We start from the raw sequence: 18,417 nt of genomic DNA, 5'->3' as shown, positions 1-18,417 counted from the left end.
CAAAAAAAAAAAAAAAAAAAAAAAAAAAAATTTGAGTGTTCCTACAGTTTTAAGCAGGTGACAGAATTATGATACTATCTCAAGCAGGAAAAATGAATATATATGCTATACAGTGTTTGCACACAATATCACAGTCCGCACCATAGGTAATTACAAAGGTTTAAGAATACATGCTGAGATCAGTTCTTACAAAGGTTAAGAATACATTACTCTAGTGACTATCAATATTTTTTGTCTTCATACCCCTTGACACTCTTTAAAAAGTATTGATGTTTCCAAGAATTTCCTGTGGGTCATATCTTCCAGTGTTTGTCATATTACAAATTAAACCCGAGACCATTTATTTATTTATTTTAATTGTTTTACCTCACCTGGACCATATGAAACCTGAGCCCTTTTAAAAACAGGAATGTACAAGTACATATTCCATTATCCATAACCCTCAGAACAATTATGCGATTGCGTGTTATTTAGCCTCTGGAAAATCCTATGAGTATCTTTCAATAAAAATGCTAATATTTCTACCTATGAAATTTCAAGCTTGATTTTCAAGATTGACATTTTGCAGTTGAATAATTTCTTACATGTGTATGTATATACACACATACACAGAAAAGTGTAAAATTAGTCCCATATAAGGGGTGTGTGTGTATCAGTGTCACATAAAACCAGGCTAATTTTATGTTTATTAGTCATAATCATCTTCCTCATCTTCATCTTCCTCAGATTCTTCATTCTCAGCTGCGAGTAGAACTGCTTCTTGTGCAGCCCTGAAAGCCTGCTCCTCCTCCACACTAGGATCATCCATTTCTGTAATTTCTGGTCCACTGGGGTATTCTTGATAAACTGGTGGTGGAACTGGGGGTGTATAATTGTCTGGACTATACTTATGACCCCAGCCTATGTAGAAATTTTCAAACTTTCTATAAGTAAAAAAAAAAAAAAAAAAAAAAAGATCATTATATAATTTCTCAGAAAAATTGACCCTTCTGTAATATTAAAGTGCTTAGAATATCATGGTCCTATAATTTAAAAAAGCAATACATGTAAAATGCTAGAAGTGAAATATTCCTCAATGATTCTTCTACCACAGGGAATTGTTTTCATCCAAACTGCTTAAGCTGGTTAAAAAAAAAAGCCATGGGGCCAGATACTGTTAAAATGTACCCTACACCTAGACCACAAGCAAAAGCCTTTCTTCCTTCAATTATTTTCAGGGGAGGGAAAAAAAAGTTACTACCTTCCACAAAGTTAGAAAGATATAAAAATAGCTAACCGTGCAAACTCTTGGTTGGGCAAGGAGTTGGGCTTGTGGTTAGAAACCTATGTGTTACTTTTTTTAGGCATGACCGTAGGCAATCACAGAGTTTACCTGGCACATCAGACTTGGAGTACAATGCACTGCTGTCTTTACGGGAAGTTGCAGTCAAGGATGCTGGCCCCTTTGGCTAGTCATGCTCTTCAATGTTTGCATTCCTAGACCAGGTGCTTCCATTCCTAGGTCTCTTTATCTGAGGCCTTCAGCAGAGGCCTTTCCAGCCCCTCCTTTCTCTGCTCTCTGTGCTCAGCACTTTTTCACTTCTAGCCCTCTCATCCTCCTCTTGGTCTCCAGGTCTGTAAAACTGCAGGAGCCGTTTGAGGATTCCCTTGTCAATGAGATGACCCCAGCACCTCCACATCTATGATAGCCATATCTGTGCTGATCCACCTGACTCTCCACTAGAGGGCCATTCCATGGGGGAAAATGGAACAGGGGGATGTCAAAGCTTTCTCTTGCTTATACTATCACAGTAAATGATTAAAGGCTTAACTCTCATTTTTAGCTTGTTGTTGCTTTAATGGCTACTCTAACACCTGGCCGCTCAGCTTTCTCTCCAGAAATGATCTGAGATTTAAACTAAACATTGCTTAGAAATACCTCCATTAATCTACTAAATGAATAAGTCATTACCCAAATAATCAATGATGAAAAACCATATTTTATTTCAACAAATTGGATAATTGAGATGAAAGGGTAAAAGTCCAAATTACTACTTAATGTCCTGAATTTGATGTTTTGTTGTGTATCACAGATGTTATTTTAATAAATTTTATGCCACACACACATAATATGCCAAAGATGAGTTAAAACGATAGTAGCAGCTGGGCATGGTGGCTCAAACATGTAATCCCAGCACTTTGGGATGCCGAGGCGGGGCGGATCATGAGATTAGGAGTTCAAGACCAGCCTGGCCAACATGGTGAAACCTTGTCTCTACTAAAAAAAAAAAAAAAAAAATACAAAAATTAGCTGGGCATAGTGGTGCATGCCTGTAATCCCAGCTACTGGGAAGGCTGAGGCAGGAGAATGGCTTGAACCCAGGAGGCGGGGGTTGCAGTGAGCCAAGATCATGCCACTGCACTCCAGCCTGGGTGACAGAGCAAGACTCTGTCTCAAAAAAAAAAAAAAAAAACGAAAAAAAAAAAAAACCAAAGAAAGAACGATAGTAGCTGAACATTCTAGTGGTTATTTATAATTTCCAGAGCTTAACTAATCACAGAAATGGCTTTGTAAGTGGTCAGATACTTACTTGCCATTGGAGAAAGCATATGCTCCAGGCCAAAGGTTGGATTGAAGGACTGCAATAGCATATTGTGGAATGAGATTTGAGGATAACCGTGTTGTCCATGGGGGTATATTCTGAATCTCTGGAACCCAAAGAGAAATGCAAAAGCTTAATTCCTAACTAGACAAGAATCTACTGTGTAAGCTATTTTTATAAATCCACACACACACACATGCATGCACACACACAGATACACACATACTTGATATAGAAAGAAAAAACAGCAGCAGCTTAACAAAATCAGGAGGGTACTTCATGAATGTTTTGGAACAATGGAATTTGAAATATACATCTCCATTTTTGCAACCAAGACAAGAAGTTTTATTAAGGGAAAGGAGGCTTATGTGGTAGAGTGAGTAATATTTGATGGCCCAATGAAAGGTACATCATTAATATGAATAAGATCAAGGGTTGCAAGCACAAATACTCCAAAACTGAAGGGAAAGAAACAAGAATATAGGAATGAGAGTAGAGTTTTTAAAAACCAGGACGAAGAATATTTATGCCATTTGTTTATGGTCTGCAGAATGCAAGACAAGAATAATAAAGGAGACAATTGTCAGCATTTCCAGAAAGCGCTACAGCCAACTTATGTTTCCTGTCTGCATGACTCCTTCAACCTCTGTCAGAGAACTTGATGTGGCCAGCTACATTCTTCACTCCCTATCATCCCAGAACATGAATGGGAAGAGGATGAGACCTTGGCTCCTGTCCAGTTCTTAGAGCTTTCCGACTCTCATATTTACTATATAACGCACACAGTATATTATATTGTTTGTGTGTCTGTGTGTGATAATAGTTACGTAAAATAACCTAAATCTTCAGAGATTGGCGTCAAAAGAGGAGGCCCCACTTCCTGTTCTATGTAGTCAGGCTCGTCATTTTCTTCATCTTCTTCCTCTTCTTCTTCCTCATTTTTTTGTATGGAGTTGAACCAATTACAGCGACCCTGGGAATGAATGTTGCAAGATTTAGTAGTCTAATGGGGACCTTAAAATTTCAGAATATTCATTTGAATTGATCAGGATGAAGTGTAACTCTGTGGGAATTTAATCAATTATTCATTCATTCATTCTACATACATTTTCCAAGTGCTATTTTGATCTAAGTTGTTTCAAGGAAAGGACCGTGCTATTTATTTTAAGAATTTGCCAAATTCTTGAAGTCACAGAACGTGTATTTTTAAATTATCACATATTTTAAAATTAGCAGAACCTTAGTGAAAAAGGTAAGAGTGTATTTTACTGGTTTGTGGTAAATAATTTATGTGAGAGAGCTAAAGCTATTATGATGATTATTATTAACAATAACATTTAAATGTGGTAAGATTATTTATGGAGGTTTAGGGTTTATAATGTCTGATTTAGTTAGCTCTTATGTAGAGAAAGCTAAGAGTAAATCTTATCTAGATCAAAGTATAACGAAGATTTTCTACCTGCAGATGAGGTAATATAGCACAGGGGTTAAGTGGATGCACTGGGTCCACTCTGTGCAGCCTCACATCTGATTCTGTTCCTTATTAGTTATGTTCCTTTCGTCACATTTCCTAAACTCTCTTTCAATTTCCTCATCTGAAAATTAAGGATAATAATACTATTTCATGGGGTTGCTGTGAAGATTAAATCTTATACACACACACAAACACACACCCCAACACACACACACCTGGCACAATAGGTATTATATAACTGCTATATAGCACTGTTTCCTTGCTTTTTGTTTTTGTTACAATCCCTTATTGTTCTTGGCATAAAAGCTACATGTATTATAGAGATAAAATTAAAGAACTATTTTCAAAATTAATGTACCCATCTATATTAAACATATAAAAAATTGAGTAATTTCAGAACACACAAATCTAAATCTGTACATCATCTGTCAAACGCTCCATAGAAGAATGTGTTTTATTTTCAAATAGAAAATAAAGTCTGTTTGGAGATCCCTGGGACCTTCAGTTATATAGACAATTATATAGACACTGGCAATTGTATATTACTCTGCATTTTGGGCTGTGTTTTTAATTATCTCTTTTCCTGCCTATTAAATAGAGTCCGAAGGCCTTTATTTTGTATGTCTTTGTGCATTATAGTGACAATTTAATGAATATTTGCCTAATTACCTGATAGATTGAGAAGTGCAAAGCTCCTACCTGAGAGAGAATATGCTGTACATGATGAACCCAATTGGATAGGGATTCTACTAGATCAATCACTTGGATGCCTTCAAAATCAGGGTTTTCCTCAAAGCTGTTTCGCCCACCTTCTACCTCTTCCTCTTCCTCCTCCTCCTCCTCTCCTTCCTCTTCACCAAACTGATAAAATCCTAGAGGACTGACGTGGGTTCCTGCTGAAATTCGGGCAATTTGCGCTCGTAAGTAATTACTCTCATTTCCTGGGAAAGGTGGGTAGCTTATGATGGGAGCATCCAATCGCCCAGTGAAAAATTTCTTGATTTTTCTTGCAATAACAATTTGTGCAGGTATAACTGGTGGTAACTTCACCCATGGTCTTCCTGGTTCATTGCAAACAAAATAGACATATTTGTTGGCACCTGTTCTACTTTCTTCTTTTGGTATAGCCTGTGGGGCCTTGTAAAAGGACTTTGGTAATTCATCTTCCTCATCTTCATCAGCTTCACTTTCTCCATTGTCCCTCTCTTCAGCTACATCTTCCTCTTCCACTTCCTCTTCATCTTCCCCCTCACGAAATTCCACTTCAGCTACAATATAATTCATTTCCAGACCCAAGATCTTTCCCCAGAAGCGGCATCTTTGGATTGGGTGGGTGTCAGTAAGCTGCTTGAGGGCAAGAAATATGCGGTATGTCTCATCTGTGCCCAAACCAACTCCAGCTTGTTCAAAATAAAAAGCTGACTCCATTACATTTGGAAGAGCGTTTTCTGCCTGGGGAAACAAATGCTGTGGTTAAAATTTATCGATAAGACAAATGCTTGCTTCCCTTGTCTTTTTCATGTATCTCGATATTCTACTTTCTCCACCACTTCTTTGACATTTCTCTCAAGATTTAGATCAAATTGGCTGGGTGCGGTGGTTCACGCCTGTAATCCAAGCACTTTGGGAGGCTAAGGCTGGTGGATCACCTGAGATCAGGAGTTCAAGACCAGCCTGGCCAACATGGTGAGACCCCCGTCTCTACTACAAATACAAAAGTTAGCTGGACATGGCGGTGCGTGCCTGTAGTCCCAGCTACTTGGGAGGCTGAGCCAGGAGGATCACTTGAACCCGGGAGGCGGAAGTTGCAGTGAGCTATCGCACCACTGCATTCCAGCCTAGGGAAAAGAGCAAGACTCCATCTCAAAAAAACTAACAAAAAGATTTAGGTCAAAGTATAATTCCTGAATTTCTGTTCTTCTCTCATTATTTATAAATGTAGCTTCTCTTGTATCTTATACTCATTAATGTATAATAGCTACCTTGTTTATGTGTATATCTTAGGTAGAGAAAGTTTAATAATTACTATGAATAATAAAAATTCAACATTCCTGTTTTATAAAAAATATTTAAGTGACTCCCTTACTATCCTAAAATAAGATGTAGAATAACTATGTACACATATATTTAGAACAAAATATGGTTTTACATATGTCTATATTACTATATATCTTTAAAAATAATAAACATTTATTAAGTGCATGGTTTTATATTATAGGATCACTAAAAATTAATATAGTATCCTGTATAATGTAATGTATGGAATAAATAAAATGAGCATGTAATAAAGTGCTCATGTCTATACTTGAAGACATAATGTAGTCAGATGCTCCTCCTACTTATAATAAATTATTTTGAATTTAAAATAATGAGAAAAATTAAAAAATTCCACAAAAGAAATACAGAGAAATGAATAAGCAGAGTCTCAAATGGACCATAGAAACACATTTGTGAAGGCTGGGCGTGGTGGCTCACGCCTGTAATCCCAGCACTTTGGGAGGCCAAGCCAGGCGGATCACAAGGTCAGTAGATCGAGACCCCCTGGCTAACATGGTGAAACCCTGTCTCTACCAAAAATACAAAAAGTTAGCCGGGTGTGGTGGGGAGCACCTGTAGTCCCAGCTACTCGGGAGGCTGAGGCAGGAGAATGGCGTGAACCCGGGAGGTGGAGCTTGTAGTGAGCCGAGATCGCGCCACTGCACTACAGCCTGGGTGACGGTCTCAAAAAAAAGAAAAAGAAAAAGAAAAAAAGGAACACATTTGTGAAAAAGTGGGAAAGAACTTCAACTACAGGTCAAGATAACTTGCAAGAGAAACCTTGACCCTCAAGATGAAAAACTTGAGAGCTCTGCTATTCTTACAAATGATATGCTCTTATAATTGTAGTGTCAAAATAAGTATAATGACTTTTTAAAATCCTCATTGCCTTGATGTAGGATTGCAAAAGTCTTTCCTTGACATTTGCTGTACCACTCACTCTTGATCCTACTTGGCCCTCTAGAACTATTTCATCTTAAGTCTCTTTAATTGCTCCCTTATTTCTTGAGCTCCAAATGTTGATGTTGTCAAAATATCCTTTTCACTTATCGCATCTCTCAACACTTTATGCTTGGAAGAGTTCTCCACACCACTTCAAGTGATAAGTGGCTGTTTAAAGTTTCTCTAACTCTGACTTTTCTCCCATATTCTACACATATTTCTAGCCACTTCTGATAAATTTCACTTGAGTATTCTAAAGATACCTCAGTTTAATATTTAATTCACATTTATCTCAAAGTTTTCTCTTTTTTCTATGTACTCTTTCTTCGCCAGTGACATCTCAGTTTCTCACACCAGAAAGTTCGGTCATCCTTGCTTCCTCTGACTCCCTTGATCTTCAATATTTAAGTAGTTAGATTCCTATTGATTCTAGCACATAAAAATTTGTTGGCATTATTTCCTCCTCTTGTATTCATTTATACTGTATTAGGCACCATCCTCACTACTTGTGCTATAGCAGAAGGCTTCTAACGCTCTCCTCCTGGCCCCATTCTACTTTTCTTTTTTCATTATCTTTCATATTATGATCAGAGTTATCTTTCTAAACCAAAAGTCAGACCATGCTATTCTCTATTTAAAAACTTCTTACTGTTTACAAGAAAGAAGTTACTTATCAATGCACAAAGAACAGTCTGGCTTTAAGCACTCTGTTTGCTTCATTTCCATCACTCTCTCAAACCCACACTCGACTTTTCCAAACATTAAATAATCTTTCCTAATTATTTTATTGTTCCTTTTTCTAAGAATTTAATTTCTAAGAGTCTTCACCTGGTGAACTCCTGCTTATCCTTCATGGCCCAAATGAAATATTACCTCCACTAAAAAGCCTTGCCCAATGACCAATAGCAGAGTTAGTTGTTCCATTCTGTCATTTATCGTGTTGTCAAAACAATATAATAACAATTGCTATTATTAGGTTCCTATTATAAGCCAAATCCTTTATATATACTACCTCTATCCCTCAGGGTTTAGCCACTTGATTATCCTTAAGGCTTGGAAAGTTTAGCCTCTTGCTCAAAATCACACAACTAGCAAGCTAGTTGAACTAGGATTCTAGCTCAGATCTGGCTACCTCCAAAGCCCATGTTTACTCCATCATATGAGGCTGTCTCTTTATTGCACTAATCAAATGGCTTTCCAGTCTTTTTTGCCTTTCTGTAAATTGTAAGCAACTTAAAGTCAGAAAAGCCTTTTTCCCATGTATATCTCAGTACTTGGTATGCAGTAGTCACATTGTGTATGAATAAATGGGTGAATGAATAAATGAATGCTGAAGACTAAGCAAACGAATTCTGGTGTGGTCAAAGGCAGGAATAAAAACATGAACACTCTAAACATATAAGTCAGGGACAGGTTGGTCATATAGCTCATATTTCAATGCATCAGAGAGACCTGTCTCTCTATCTGTTCCTGCATCTTTCTACTTTCTGAGGTGGAGCTTTTAATCTTCACCTGATGACTCAGCTGTTCCAGGCTTTAAAGTCAATCTTATCCCTTATAAGGAAGATGTATGGAATCTAGTTAAAGGGCCCAGGTCCCGTGATCAAAACAGCTTATTTGTATTCTCACCCCATATTCTAGTTTTAGGATGCAAAGCCCTACCTTGTAATTCTGTGCCTATAAACGGCACCCATTCTTACCCTGGAGTCTGAACTTTCTTTGATTAACTCCTGCATGAGAATGCCTGCCTATCTGCCTCATCTCCATATGCTGTTTGCTCCCAGACTCATCATCACTGGATATGGCTACATAACCAACTGCCACCTTGTTGAAACTGTCTAATGTCAACTCCTTGACACCTATCACCTGTTCCTTCTGTATGAGTACTACAGATCTTACTGCATCAGTTAGGTCTCTCCTCATAGGCTGCTTAGCCTGGAGAAAGCATCTACTGACTCCCTTATCTTTTCCCTGACAGAGTGCTGTTTTGAAAATACCTTATTCCAAACATCAAATTTGAAAGTATATAGACACATCTTAAATAATCTAGTGGTACAGAATATACGTTCAGCAGATGTGAACAAATTGCAAGTATGTGAGTATTTAGGAAACAGAATAGCCAATACTATTTTGAAATATTTGAAGTTAAAATTTCTGTGATGTATAAGATTTTATTCTCTAATTATAGCTTTTTTCAATCTCTGTCACCAACTTTTTCTCCAAATATTTTCAAAATTTTGTCTATGAAGATTTTAAAAAGTATTTTACTCCTCTCCTCTTGTATTACATCCCATTGATGTAATATACATAATATCAAGTCATAATATAAGGAGCTTGTCTTAGAAGAAAATACAAATGATATTAGAAGTGCTTCTAAATTTTCTAATAAACATGCAACTTGATTTAAAACCTGATTTTTAATTATCTAACATTTATTCATTATTCAACAAATCTTTAGCAAAAAATAGCTATACATCCAGATCTGTACCAGGCACCTTGGAGAATATAAAATGTGAAGAAATCCTTTACTCTAATGTCAAGGAGCTTAGCATACAAACATATAACAATCTGTTATAGCTTGCAAAATACTAAAACACAGTATGAAAAAACAAGAAATCCCTAATCAAGGAAATGAGTAGTGTGAAATGAGTTTGACTAAAGAAGACTTGAAGAATTTTTAAAAAATAAGATGTAAATACTATGTAAGAAGCTATAAGGGCCAGGTGCAGTAGCTCACACCTGTAATCCCAACATTCTGGGAGGCCAAGGTAGGCAGATCACTTGAGGTCAGGAGTTTGAGACCAGCTTGGCCAATACGGCGAAACCCCATCTCTACTAAAAATACAAAAATTAGCTGGGCATGGTGGCACGTGCCTGAAGTCCCAGCTACTCAGGAGAATTGCTTGACCCTGAGAGGCAGAGGCTGCAGTGAGCCAAGATCACGCCATTGTACTCCAAGCCTGGGAGCCTGTCTAAACAAAACAAACAAAACAAAACAAAACAAAACAAGCTATAAAATACAGTTGGTATGAATTTAAAGCCACAGCCATTCATCCCAAATAAAATCCTAAGATTTATTATTAAAATTTATAGTAGTGACTTACTATTTCATCTTCCAATTCTTGGTCAACTCCTTCCAAATGTCCCTGGAGAAAAAGAGCCTTTTGCTTTTCTGCTATTTCATATGTTGGAAGCAACTCATTCTCATTTTGGAGTGCATCAAATTTTTTACTAAAATGTGCCATCTTCACATCTTGGCTAATATTTTCAAAGATGTCAACAGCATTTTCAGGACGCTCATTTAATATCTTGGTCAACATATTAGAAAGATGATCATATCTATCCAAACAGAGAAAATTCCAGATAATATACATGTCAAGAGCATTTGAAGAAGCATTTTTCTTTGACATTTCTGGGGTCATTAGATAAATATAGACGTTAAATGAAAAGGAAAAAAACAAAAAAAATATAGCTTAGGTCAATTAATAGGAAGTAGGCAATTATTGAACAACGATTTGCAGACTCAGTTTGTTTTTAAGGAACTTCAATAACTTGAAGTCTTCAGAGATTTTCAGAGGATAAACACTTAAGATAATTTCTCCTATGCCAGAAATAACTTATCCTAGAGTTTTCCTTAGGAAATGATTCCAATATGATAAGGATGTTTAACTTATTAAAGAAAAACATTTTAGAGCACGATACGTATTCCACATCAGGTACATTTTCACATTTTATTTCTGAAATTACAATCTTTTGGTTATATATTTAAAAGTGATTAACATTATTTTTCACTTTTTATCATAACTTCTTTTCCATTCCCCTTCCCCTCCGCTCACCAAATCCAATTTGATTCTAATCCTGTTGACTGTCTTTAAGATCTGTTCTCTTCCTTTCCATTTTATTTTTAAAGCCAATTTTCTACTTCAGTGCTTCTCAGACCATCTTGCATTTCATATTGTAACATCCACTTACACACAACAAAAAAAGCCATTAAATATTACTTACCTTTATTGAAATGTGATACACTCTAATATTTTGTTCTATTCCATTAGAAACACTGCCCTAGATTTTTATTTCACAACTGAATTAGTGAAATTGCCTCTATCCTCTCAGTAATTCATTACATTTTATATATAACTGCTAGTGTTTGCTTTTTCAAATACCAGAATTACAAAGTGAATTTTAAGAGGCCAAAATGTCTGTCAAAGTATCCTTGTGTCCTGTTAAAGTGCTCTTTTCTTGAGAAAAAAATCCTCTGTTCAATGTGGAAATTTGTATACATTGCTTCTCTGGTGGATATGCATCGTATCTCTCCAACTTTGTTTCTAATTATTAGTTCAATTAGACGTTCTAATAAAAATTACTTTCATACATTTGCTAAGTTCTACCTGGGAGCTTTTGCTTGCTGTGAACCATATATATAATTTCTCTCAAAAAATAATTTAAAACTCCTTTCATTCTTAGGGACTTAGCACTTAAGTCATTCCCCAAAATCATCCTTCCCCAGTTCAGAGGAGTTCTTTCTGAGAACAATGATATGCTGCTCTGAAATTTTATACATTATATATTTCCTATTCAGCAACTGCAGTATGTTCTTCACAGCCAAGCTTAGGATTTTATATATCTCCTCTCTTATTATAGTGAAACAAAATAAATAGTTGTTCAATAATTGTCTACTTTCTATTAATTGACCTAAGCTATATTTTTTGTTTTTTCTTTTTCATTTAACATCTCTATTTATCTAATGACCTCAGAAATGTCAAGGAAAAATAAGTATATTATATGGGAGATCAATGTAAAGGGCAGTTAAAATATTATACAGTATTTGAAGAATATAAAATTCCTTCCTCAAATAATTCTTGTAAATGAACAGAAATGTTTTGACTAGGAGTTTCTTTAAAACTTCATTAAGCTTCCTTAATATTCATGCACTGTTGGAATTCATGGAGAAGGCCGGGAGCAGTGGCTGCCTGTAATCCCGGCACTCTGGGAGCCTGAGGTGGGCGGACCACCTGAGGTCAGGAGTTTGAGACCAGCCTGGCCAACATGGTGAAACCCCGTCTCTATGAAAAAAACAAAAATTAGTCAGGTCTGGTGGCAGGCACCTGTAATTCCAGCTACTCGGGAGGCTGAGTCAGGAGAATCATTTGAACCCAGGAGGTGGAGGTTGCAGTAAGCCAAGATTGTGCCACTGCACTCCAGCATGGGTGACAACGTGAGACTCTGTCTCAAAAAGAAAAGAAAAAGAAAACTCATGGAGAAGACTCCAGACTAAAAACACTGTTGGTTATCGGGCAATAGCTGGGTTAATAATGAAAGGGTTTGATTTGCTTCAGTAGCAGCTGTGGATGACATCACATCAGGGACTCTCTGTCCAAATTTTCATTTTATTTTTCAGGTTTCAATATAATATATATATGTGCTTTATTCAAGTCCACACCTGAAAATGCCTTTGTGTCAAATTATGAAATATATGTATTAGGTTTTAATTTACAATTATAGTTTTTTCTATTAGGGAGGAGTAATAATTTATTTTTAAAAAAATGGAAGAAAAGGAGGAAGCAATTCTTTCCTATAGCCTGTTAGTTCAATGATGAGAAACCATTTTCAGATTCCATATTTCAGTCAAAGATTGTTTAAATTGCCATGAAAAATAGCTTTTATGGCTGTCAAATTAGATCTGCATATAAGAGATGGAGTTAAAGTAATCTTTTACTAAACAATTTTAAACTGCAGGCACTAAAGTACTTAGAGGATAACAGTGAATATTATGGAAGATATTCACTTATTACCTCAGAGACAGCATTTGGAAATAAAATGAAATTTAGATATGTAAGTAATATCAATTATAAAATAATTCAATAAAGAAAATTTTATCATGTTTTCACATTCAGTTTTAAATTGTTAGTGAACTCACAAGTATTTATAATGTGTTCCTTCGCAATTTTAGCAGTTTGTAAATTCAGGCTTGCTATCTAACATAGGGCATTATGACAAGAAGTTTATATCAGAAATTCAAGTAGAGTCCACTATGGAGTAGCAAATTACATTCTTGCAGCTTAAGTAAATTGTAGTTTAAAATATTAACTAATAGGCCGGGTGTGGTGGCTCACGCCTGTAATCCCAACACTTTGGGAGGCCGAGGCAGGCAGATCACGAAGTCAGGAGATCAAGACCATCCTGGCTAACACAGTGAAACCCTGTCTCTACCAAAAATACAAAAAAATTAGCCATGTGTGGTGGCAGGTGCCTGTAGTCCCAGCTACTTGGGAGGCTGAGGCAAGAGAATGGCGTGAACCTGGGAGGCAGAGCTTGCAGTGAGCCGAGATCGTGCTACTGCACTCCAGCCTGGGCGACAGAGTGAGATTCCATCTCAAAAAAAATTAACTAATAAATAATATTTCAAACTGATCTCACATTTCATGAGATTTCTCACATCATACATTAATTTTTTTATTCCTTAGACTTTAAAATTATATCTCATATATCTTAAAGCCTAGTAATAGCTGCAAATATTTGCCACATTGTAGATTCAGTAGGCATTTAATTAATATTTACTGATTAATCAGGAAGCACCCCAATAGATCATGGTGAGAACTTGGGAATTATGATTTACATACATTGGTTTTCATCCACAGTTTCTGACTCATAAGTCTCATACCGCTTCTCATTTATCCCCAAGATAGGCCTTAGAAACTAAAAGTATACTCTGTTTCTCCATGTCTGGCCATAATAAAATTCTCTAACCTACTTTGTCTGATTGATGGTCATAAGACCCCCATTTCAAAAGAGGTCCTGCCCCATATCAAGGAGGAAAGAATGCTCCACAGAGAGGCCAAGAAGAATCTGGTTAGGCCTTGCTGGGCTTCCCCACTCAGTCTATTAGCATTAGATTATACCCCTTTTCTACACAGTCACCAATCATACCTATCCAATAACATATCCATAAAAGGCCCAAGAGAACAGGTTTAGGGGAGCATCTGATAGCTGAACACATGGAGGTTGCTGGAGGATGGCCTTCCCAGAAAGGGCAAGGAAACTTTGCACTCCTTCCCCAATACCTCTTCATATGCATCCTTTGTAATATCCTTTATAATAAACCAGTAATCATTAGTGTTTCCCTGAGTTCTGTGAGCCACTCTAGCAAATTAGTCAAACCCAAAGAGGGAGTTGTTGGATCCCTGGTTTATAGCTGGTTGGTCAGAAGCACAGGTTAATCAGCCTGGGGCTTGTAATTGGCATTGGAAGTGTGGGGCAGTCTTGTGGGATTGAGCCCTCAACCTGTGGGATCTGATGCTATCTCCAGGTGGATATGTCAGAATTGAATTGGAGGACACCTAGTTGGTGCCCACTGCAGAAGTGATTGCTTGCTTGTGGATAGGAAAACAGAACCCCATTTTGTCACAGAAGTCTTCTGTGTTGAGGCTGGGCGCAGTGGCTTACGCCTGTAATCCCAGTTACTTGGGAGGCTGAGGTAGGAGAATCGCTTGAACCCAGGAGGCAGAGGCTGCAGTGAGCTGAGATGGCACCACTACACTCCAGCCTGGGCGACAGAGCTGGCTCCGTCTCAAAACAAAGACAAAACCAACAGCAACAACAAGAAGTCTTCTATGTTGGTGGCTGTAGAGTGAGAGAATAGAAAAAGCATTCATTTCTTCTTAATAGTTGCTAGCATTGTGCTACCACTAAGTATATAGTGGTATACAAAATTCAGAGTCCTTGCTCTCTGGGGGCCTCCAATCTAGTGGGAGAGTCAGATATTAAAACATAAGTCTGTCTCTCTGTATAAAAAATTATAAATGACATTAAATGCTATGAAGGAAAAGAATAAGCTTTTTAGTAGTGTTCCATGGAAGCTGAGTTCTGAAGAATGAGGAACCAGCCAGCCAAAGACTTAGAAAAGAAGCCTTCTGGGCAGAGTGAACAGCCATGGGGCTAGAGCTTAGTGATGGAGGGAGAGGTAAGAGTCGGTAAGTGTTGTTAGCCACTGGAATCTTGAGCAAATTAGGTTCTTCATGACTTGCTCTCCTCATTTACAAAAACAAATGAGTTGTATTAGATGTTTTCCAAAAGCGCTTCTAGCCCTAAAATTCTATTGACCCTATCATTATGTAACTCTGGAAGCAAAAATCTATAGAAATCTATACATGTCATAAGTTCTAAAATTAAAGCTATAATGGGATGGGCAGAACATATGTAGACTATTGATCATCACATTTTAAGAGACTTGGATAAAATGGCATGTGTTCCAGGTGGCTTGTATAGTGACCAATTCTCCGAGTTTGCGAGGACTAAGGGGTTTCTTAGGATAAAGAACTTTCAGCGCTCAGCCAAACTGAGATGGTGGTCACCCTAGCACTGCCTGGGTTGGGAACTCAAAAGCCATGCAAACAATAGCATCTACAGATGAGAGACGTGATTGCTTTCACTGGTAGACAATTATTTTTCACAAGCATCCTGGAGAGATGCTTGGACTTTATGGTCTTTATGGTCTCTTTCAAGCCCGAGATTCCACAATTCCTAAGTTTTATTTTGTTGTGTGCCTAGGATCTTTAAAGAAGCTGGAGGAAAAGGAAAAAAAAAAAAGGTTAAGAAAAAGAAGGTATAAGAATCTCCATTAATGACCTGTTCTGAGTGATGTGATCCAGAGTTATGTCATTAACTCTCTTTTACTAATACAATCTTTCAAATATATTTTGATTCACCCACAGAAACACACTCTCACAGAGATACTCACACACCCTCTTGCTTTGCCAAACATTTATCTTTTTTCCCTCTGAGACTTACAGATTAAAGCCCGAATTGCTACTAGTCTTCAGCAGGTAAGCCTTAGCATTCTGAATGGTGATCTCAAGCATGCTGGGGGCCACTTCAGAGCCCCCAGGCGCCGGCTGCTGTAAATCATAGTCACTGTTTGAGTCTTCCTCCTGAAAAACGTCAAATCTCAGCTCTTTCTGTTTAGCGTTGTTATAGCTCACGTCCCTTCGTCCACACAGGTGGGGTTTGGGTTGCTGAGACTGTTGAAAGCTGTTTCCCTCTGACTGGCTTGTGTGATGAGGAGTTGATTCTCTTTTATCAGATGATTGTTCCAAAGGATCAGGATAAGGTGTCCCAGCTTCAGGAATCACACTCGTGGTCCTGTCTGACTGAGGTGGTGCCGCGAGGTCTTGTCTGGCCGGAGCCAGGGGAGAAGGAGAGGAAGAGGGCTCCCGCGGAGAGACAGGAGCAGGTGATGATGTTTCTGGTCCCGCGGGGCCACCCAGAGGCGTCTTGGCTCTAGACTGCGGGCTCCAAGGACGGCTGCTTCGGGACTGGCGTCCAGTTTCTGGCCCCTGCTTCGCCTCCAAGGGCTCAGACCACTCAGGCTCAGAATATTGGGGAGAAGCTGCTGTCTTTCCTTCCCATGACCGCCTTGTTTCCCCTAGTTCTTCTTGGTTTTCTTTTTCTTGCTTCGGGGAGGTTGAGTCTTCCATGGAAGCAGTTCAAGAAAAAAAATGTTCTGGATGAAAGGGGCGTGAAAATATGGAAGAAGGCAACTCAGTTAAGTTACTTTGCCGCGGTCTCTTAAGCGATTTCTGGGTCCTGGTTGCTCTGTGAGTTGCTGCGTCCTATCTCCATAGCAACCCCAGGCCGGGTTCCTCTCAGAAAAACTCACCGCGCCTGTTGCCAGGATTCGAGGGCGGAGACTAAGAGAGAACGAGAGAGATGAAAATCCTAGCTTTGTGATTCGGTATAACCCCTGCCCCTCGTTCTATCGCAGCCAATCCGACCTAGACTCGACCAGTCTTGCTTGGAAACCGAGAACTCCAGGTCCTGCGCCTTGAGCACAAAGTAGGAAGAATGGCGACCCAATGTGAGAGACCTTTAGGGGTCTGAGACTCATCTAAGTTGTGCTGTGAGGAGCGAGTCGTGCGTTGGTGGAGGGACAGTGTATTCATGAAGCGTGTGTGTGGAGGGTGTGTGTGTGTGTGTGAGAGAGAGAGAAGGAAGGAAGGAAAGAACGGAGGAAGGAAGGGAGGGAGGGAGAGAGGGAGAGTGAGGGGTAGAGACGGAGGAAGACACTGACCTTGGTAATCTCGGAGGTGCAGGTAACAATGGGACCCCAGTGTGCTGACTAGGAGACCCCAAGCCTCACATTTAGCGTGCATCAGCTACAACCAACCAACTCTAAAGACTCGGAGAATAGACAAAGCAGTCCTGAGTTTTGTTCTTCCTGCTTATAAGGAATCTCCTGATGATTAGGCAGAATATTATACTTGAGGAGAAGGCAATGCAGAAAACTTATAAATAGGCAATTCATGGGTTACCCGTTTTCTAATAATTAAAATTCAAATTAACACTAAACTATATTGGCATAATATAATTTTTATTTGATAATGTAAATGTAAATGCATAATTTTGCAATTATTTAAGTTCAAGATTATGACTATTCATTTATAGTATACAGTCTCCAATATGAAGAAGGTATAGAAGATTGGACCATATCTGGACTTAACTATAAACCATATATTAAAGTCTTTAATGTTAATTGTTTTGTATTTCTTTCTCTTTCTAAATATACCAACAAATACTTGGCATTTGACAGTTTACATTGATATAGCTTCTATTTAGCAAGATGTTGCTCTAAATTCTAACTTCATGGAAGAACATAATACTCCTCCATTCAGTGTGGTGAGGGAACCACAGACTAAAATAATTTGATAAAAACTGTGTGCACACACACAAAATGTTGAATATAACTTCTGCTGGTACAGAGACTCTTTAAAGTCAAATGTCTGGGATTTAGAATGCTTGGATTTCTAAAAACAGAACATTAAGATAAACTAGAACAATAAATTCTGGGGTTTTTTGGTAATTGGTGCAAGAGTTGAAGAAGTTAGCATTTTTTCCCCCTTAATTTCTCCCTTGCAGCTGGCAAGCTGTAATGGAGGCTTTTTTTTTCTTTGAAAGACAAGCCAGAGGGCCAGGTGTGGTGGCTCACACCCGTAATCCAAGCAGTTTGTCTTTTTTTCACCAGGTAATCCCAGCACTTTTGTGTTTTTTCTTTGAAAGACAAGCCAGAGGGCCAGGCAAGATGGCTCATGCCTGTAATCCCAGCACTTTGAGAGGCCACGGCAGGTGGATCACCTGAGGTCAGGAAATTTGAGACCAGCCTGGCCAACATGGTGAAACCGCATCTCTACAAAAATACAAAAATTAGCTGGGCATTATGGCGAGTGCCTGTAATCCCAGCTACTCCGGAGGCTGAGGCAGGAGAATTGCTTGAACCCAGGAGGCGGAGGTTGCAGTGAGCCAAGATCGTGCCACTGCACTCCAGCCTGGACGACAGCCTGTTGTCCAGGCTGGAGTCAGAAAAGCCTGTGTCAAAAAAAAAAAAAAAAA

At 38.4% G+C, this 18,417-nt stretch overlaps 1 protein-coding gene across 2 annotated transcripts in view; it reads right to left on the bottom strand.

The window, feature by feature from the left end:
• Positions 1 to 335: 335 nt before the first annotated feature.
• RSPH4A (radial spoke head component 4A) overlaps positions 336 to 18,417 on the bottom strand; it is a 37,087-nt gene continuing 19,005 nt past the window's right edge. The window contains exons 4-9 of one of the 2 annotated variants that reach the window (XM_063707812.1): positions 15,823 to 16,721; positions 10,140 to 10,374; positions 4,756 to 5,508; positions 3,420 to 3,555; positions 2,571 to 2,688; positions 336 to 923 (exon numbers count right to left, since the gene is read on the bottom strand). In XM_063707812.1, the coding sequence (XP_063563882.1) occupies positions 689 to 923; positions 2,571 to 2,688; positions 3,420 to 3,555; positions 4,756 to 5,508; positions 10,140 to 10,374; positions 15,823 to 16,508 (2,163 nt within the window). In that variant the 5' untranslated portion in view covers positions 16,509 to 16,721 and the 3' untranslated portion in view covers positions 336 to 688. Of the gene's footprint in view, positions 924 to 2,570; positions 2,689 to 3,419; positions 3,556 to 4,755; positions 5,509 to 10,139; positions 10,375 to 15,822; positions 16,884 to 18,417 lie in introns of those variants that run through there. The other variant, XM_063707813.1, reaches the window with a different exon arrangement.

Source organism: Gorilla gorilla, chromosome 5 (assembly GCF_029281585.2).
Source record: "Gorilla gorilla gorilla isolate KB3781 chromosome 5, NHGRI_mGorGor1-v2.1_pri, whole genome shotgun sequence".
NCBI lineage: Eukaryota > Metazoa > Chordata > Mammalia > Primates > Hominidae > Gorilla > Gorilla gorilla.
Note: the sequence above shows the minus strand (reverse complement) of the source record. Positions and strands in the feature narration are given on the sequence as shown.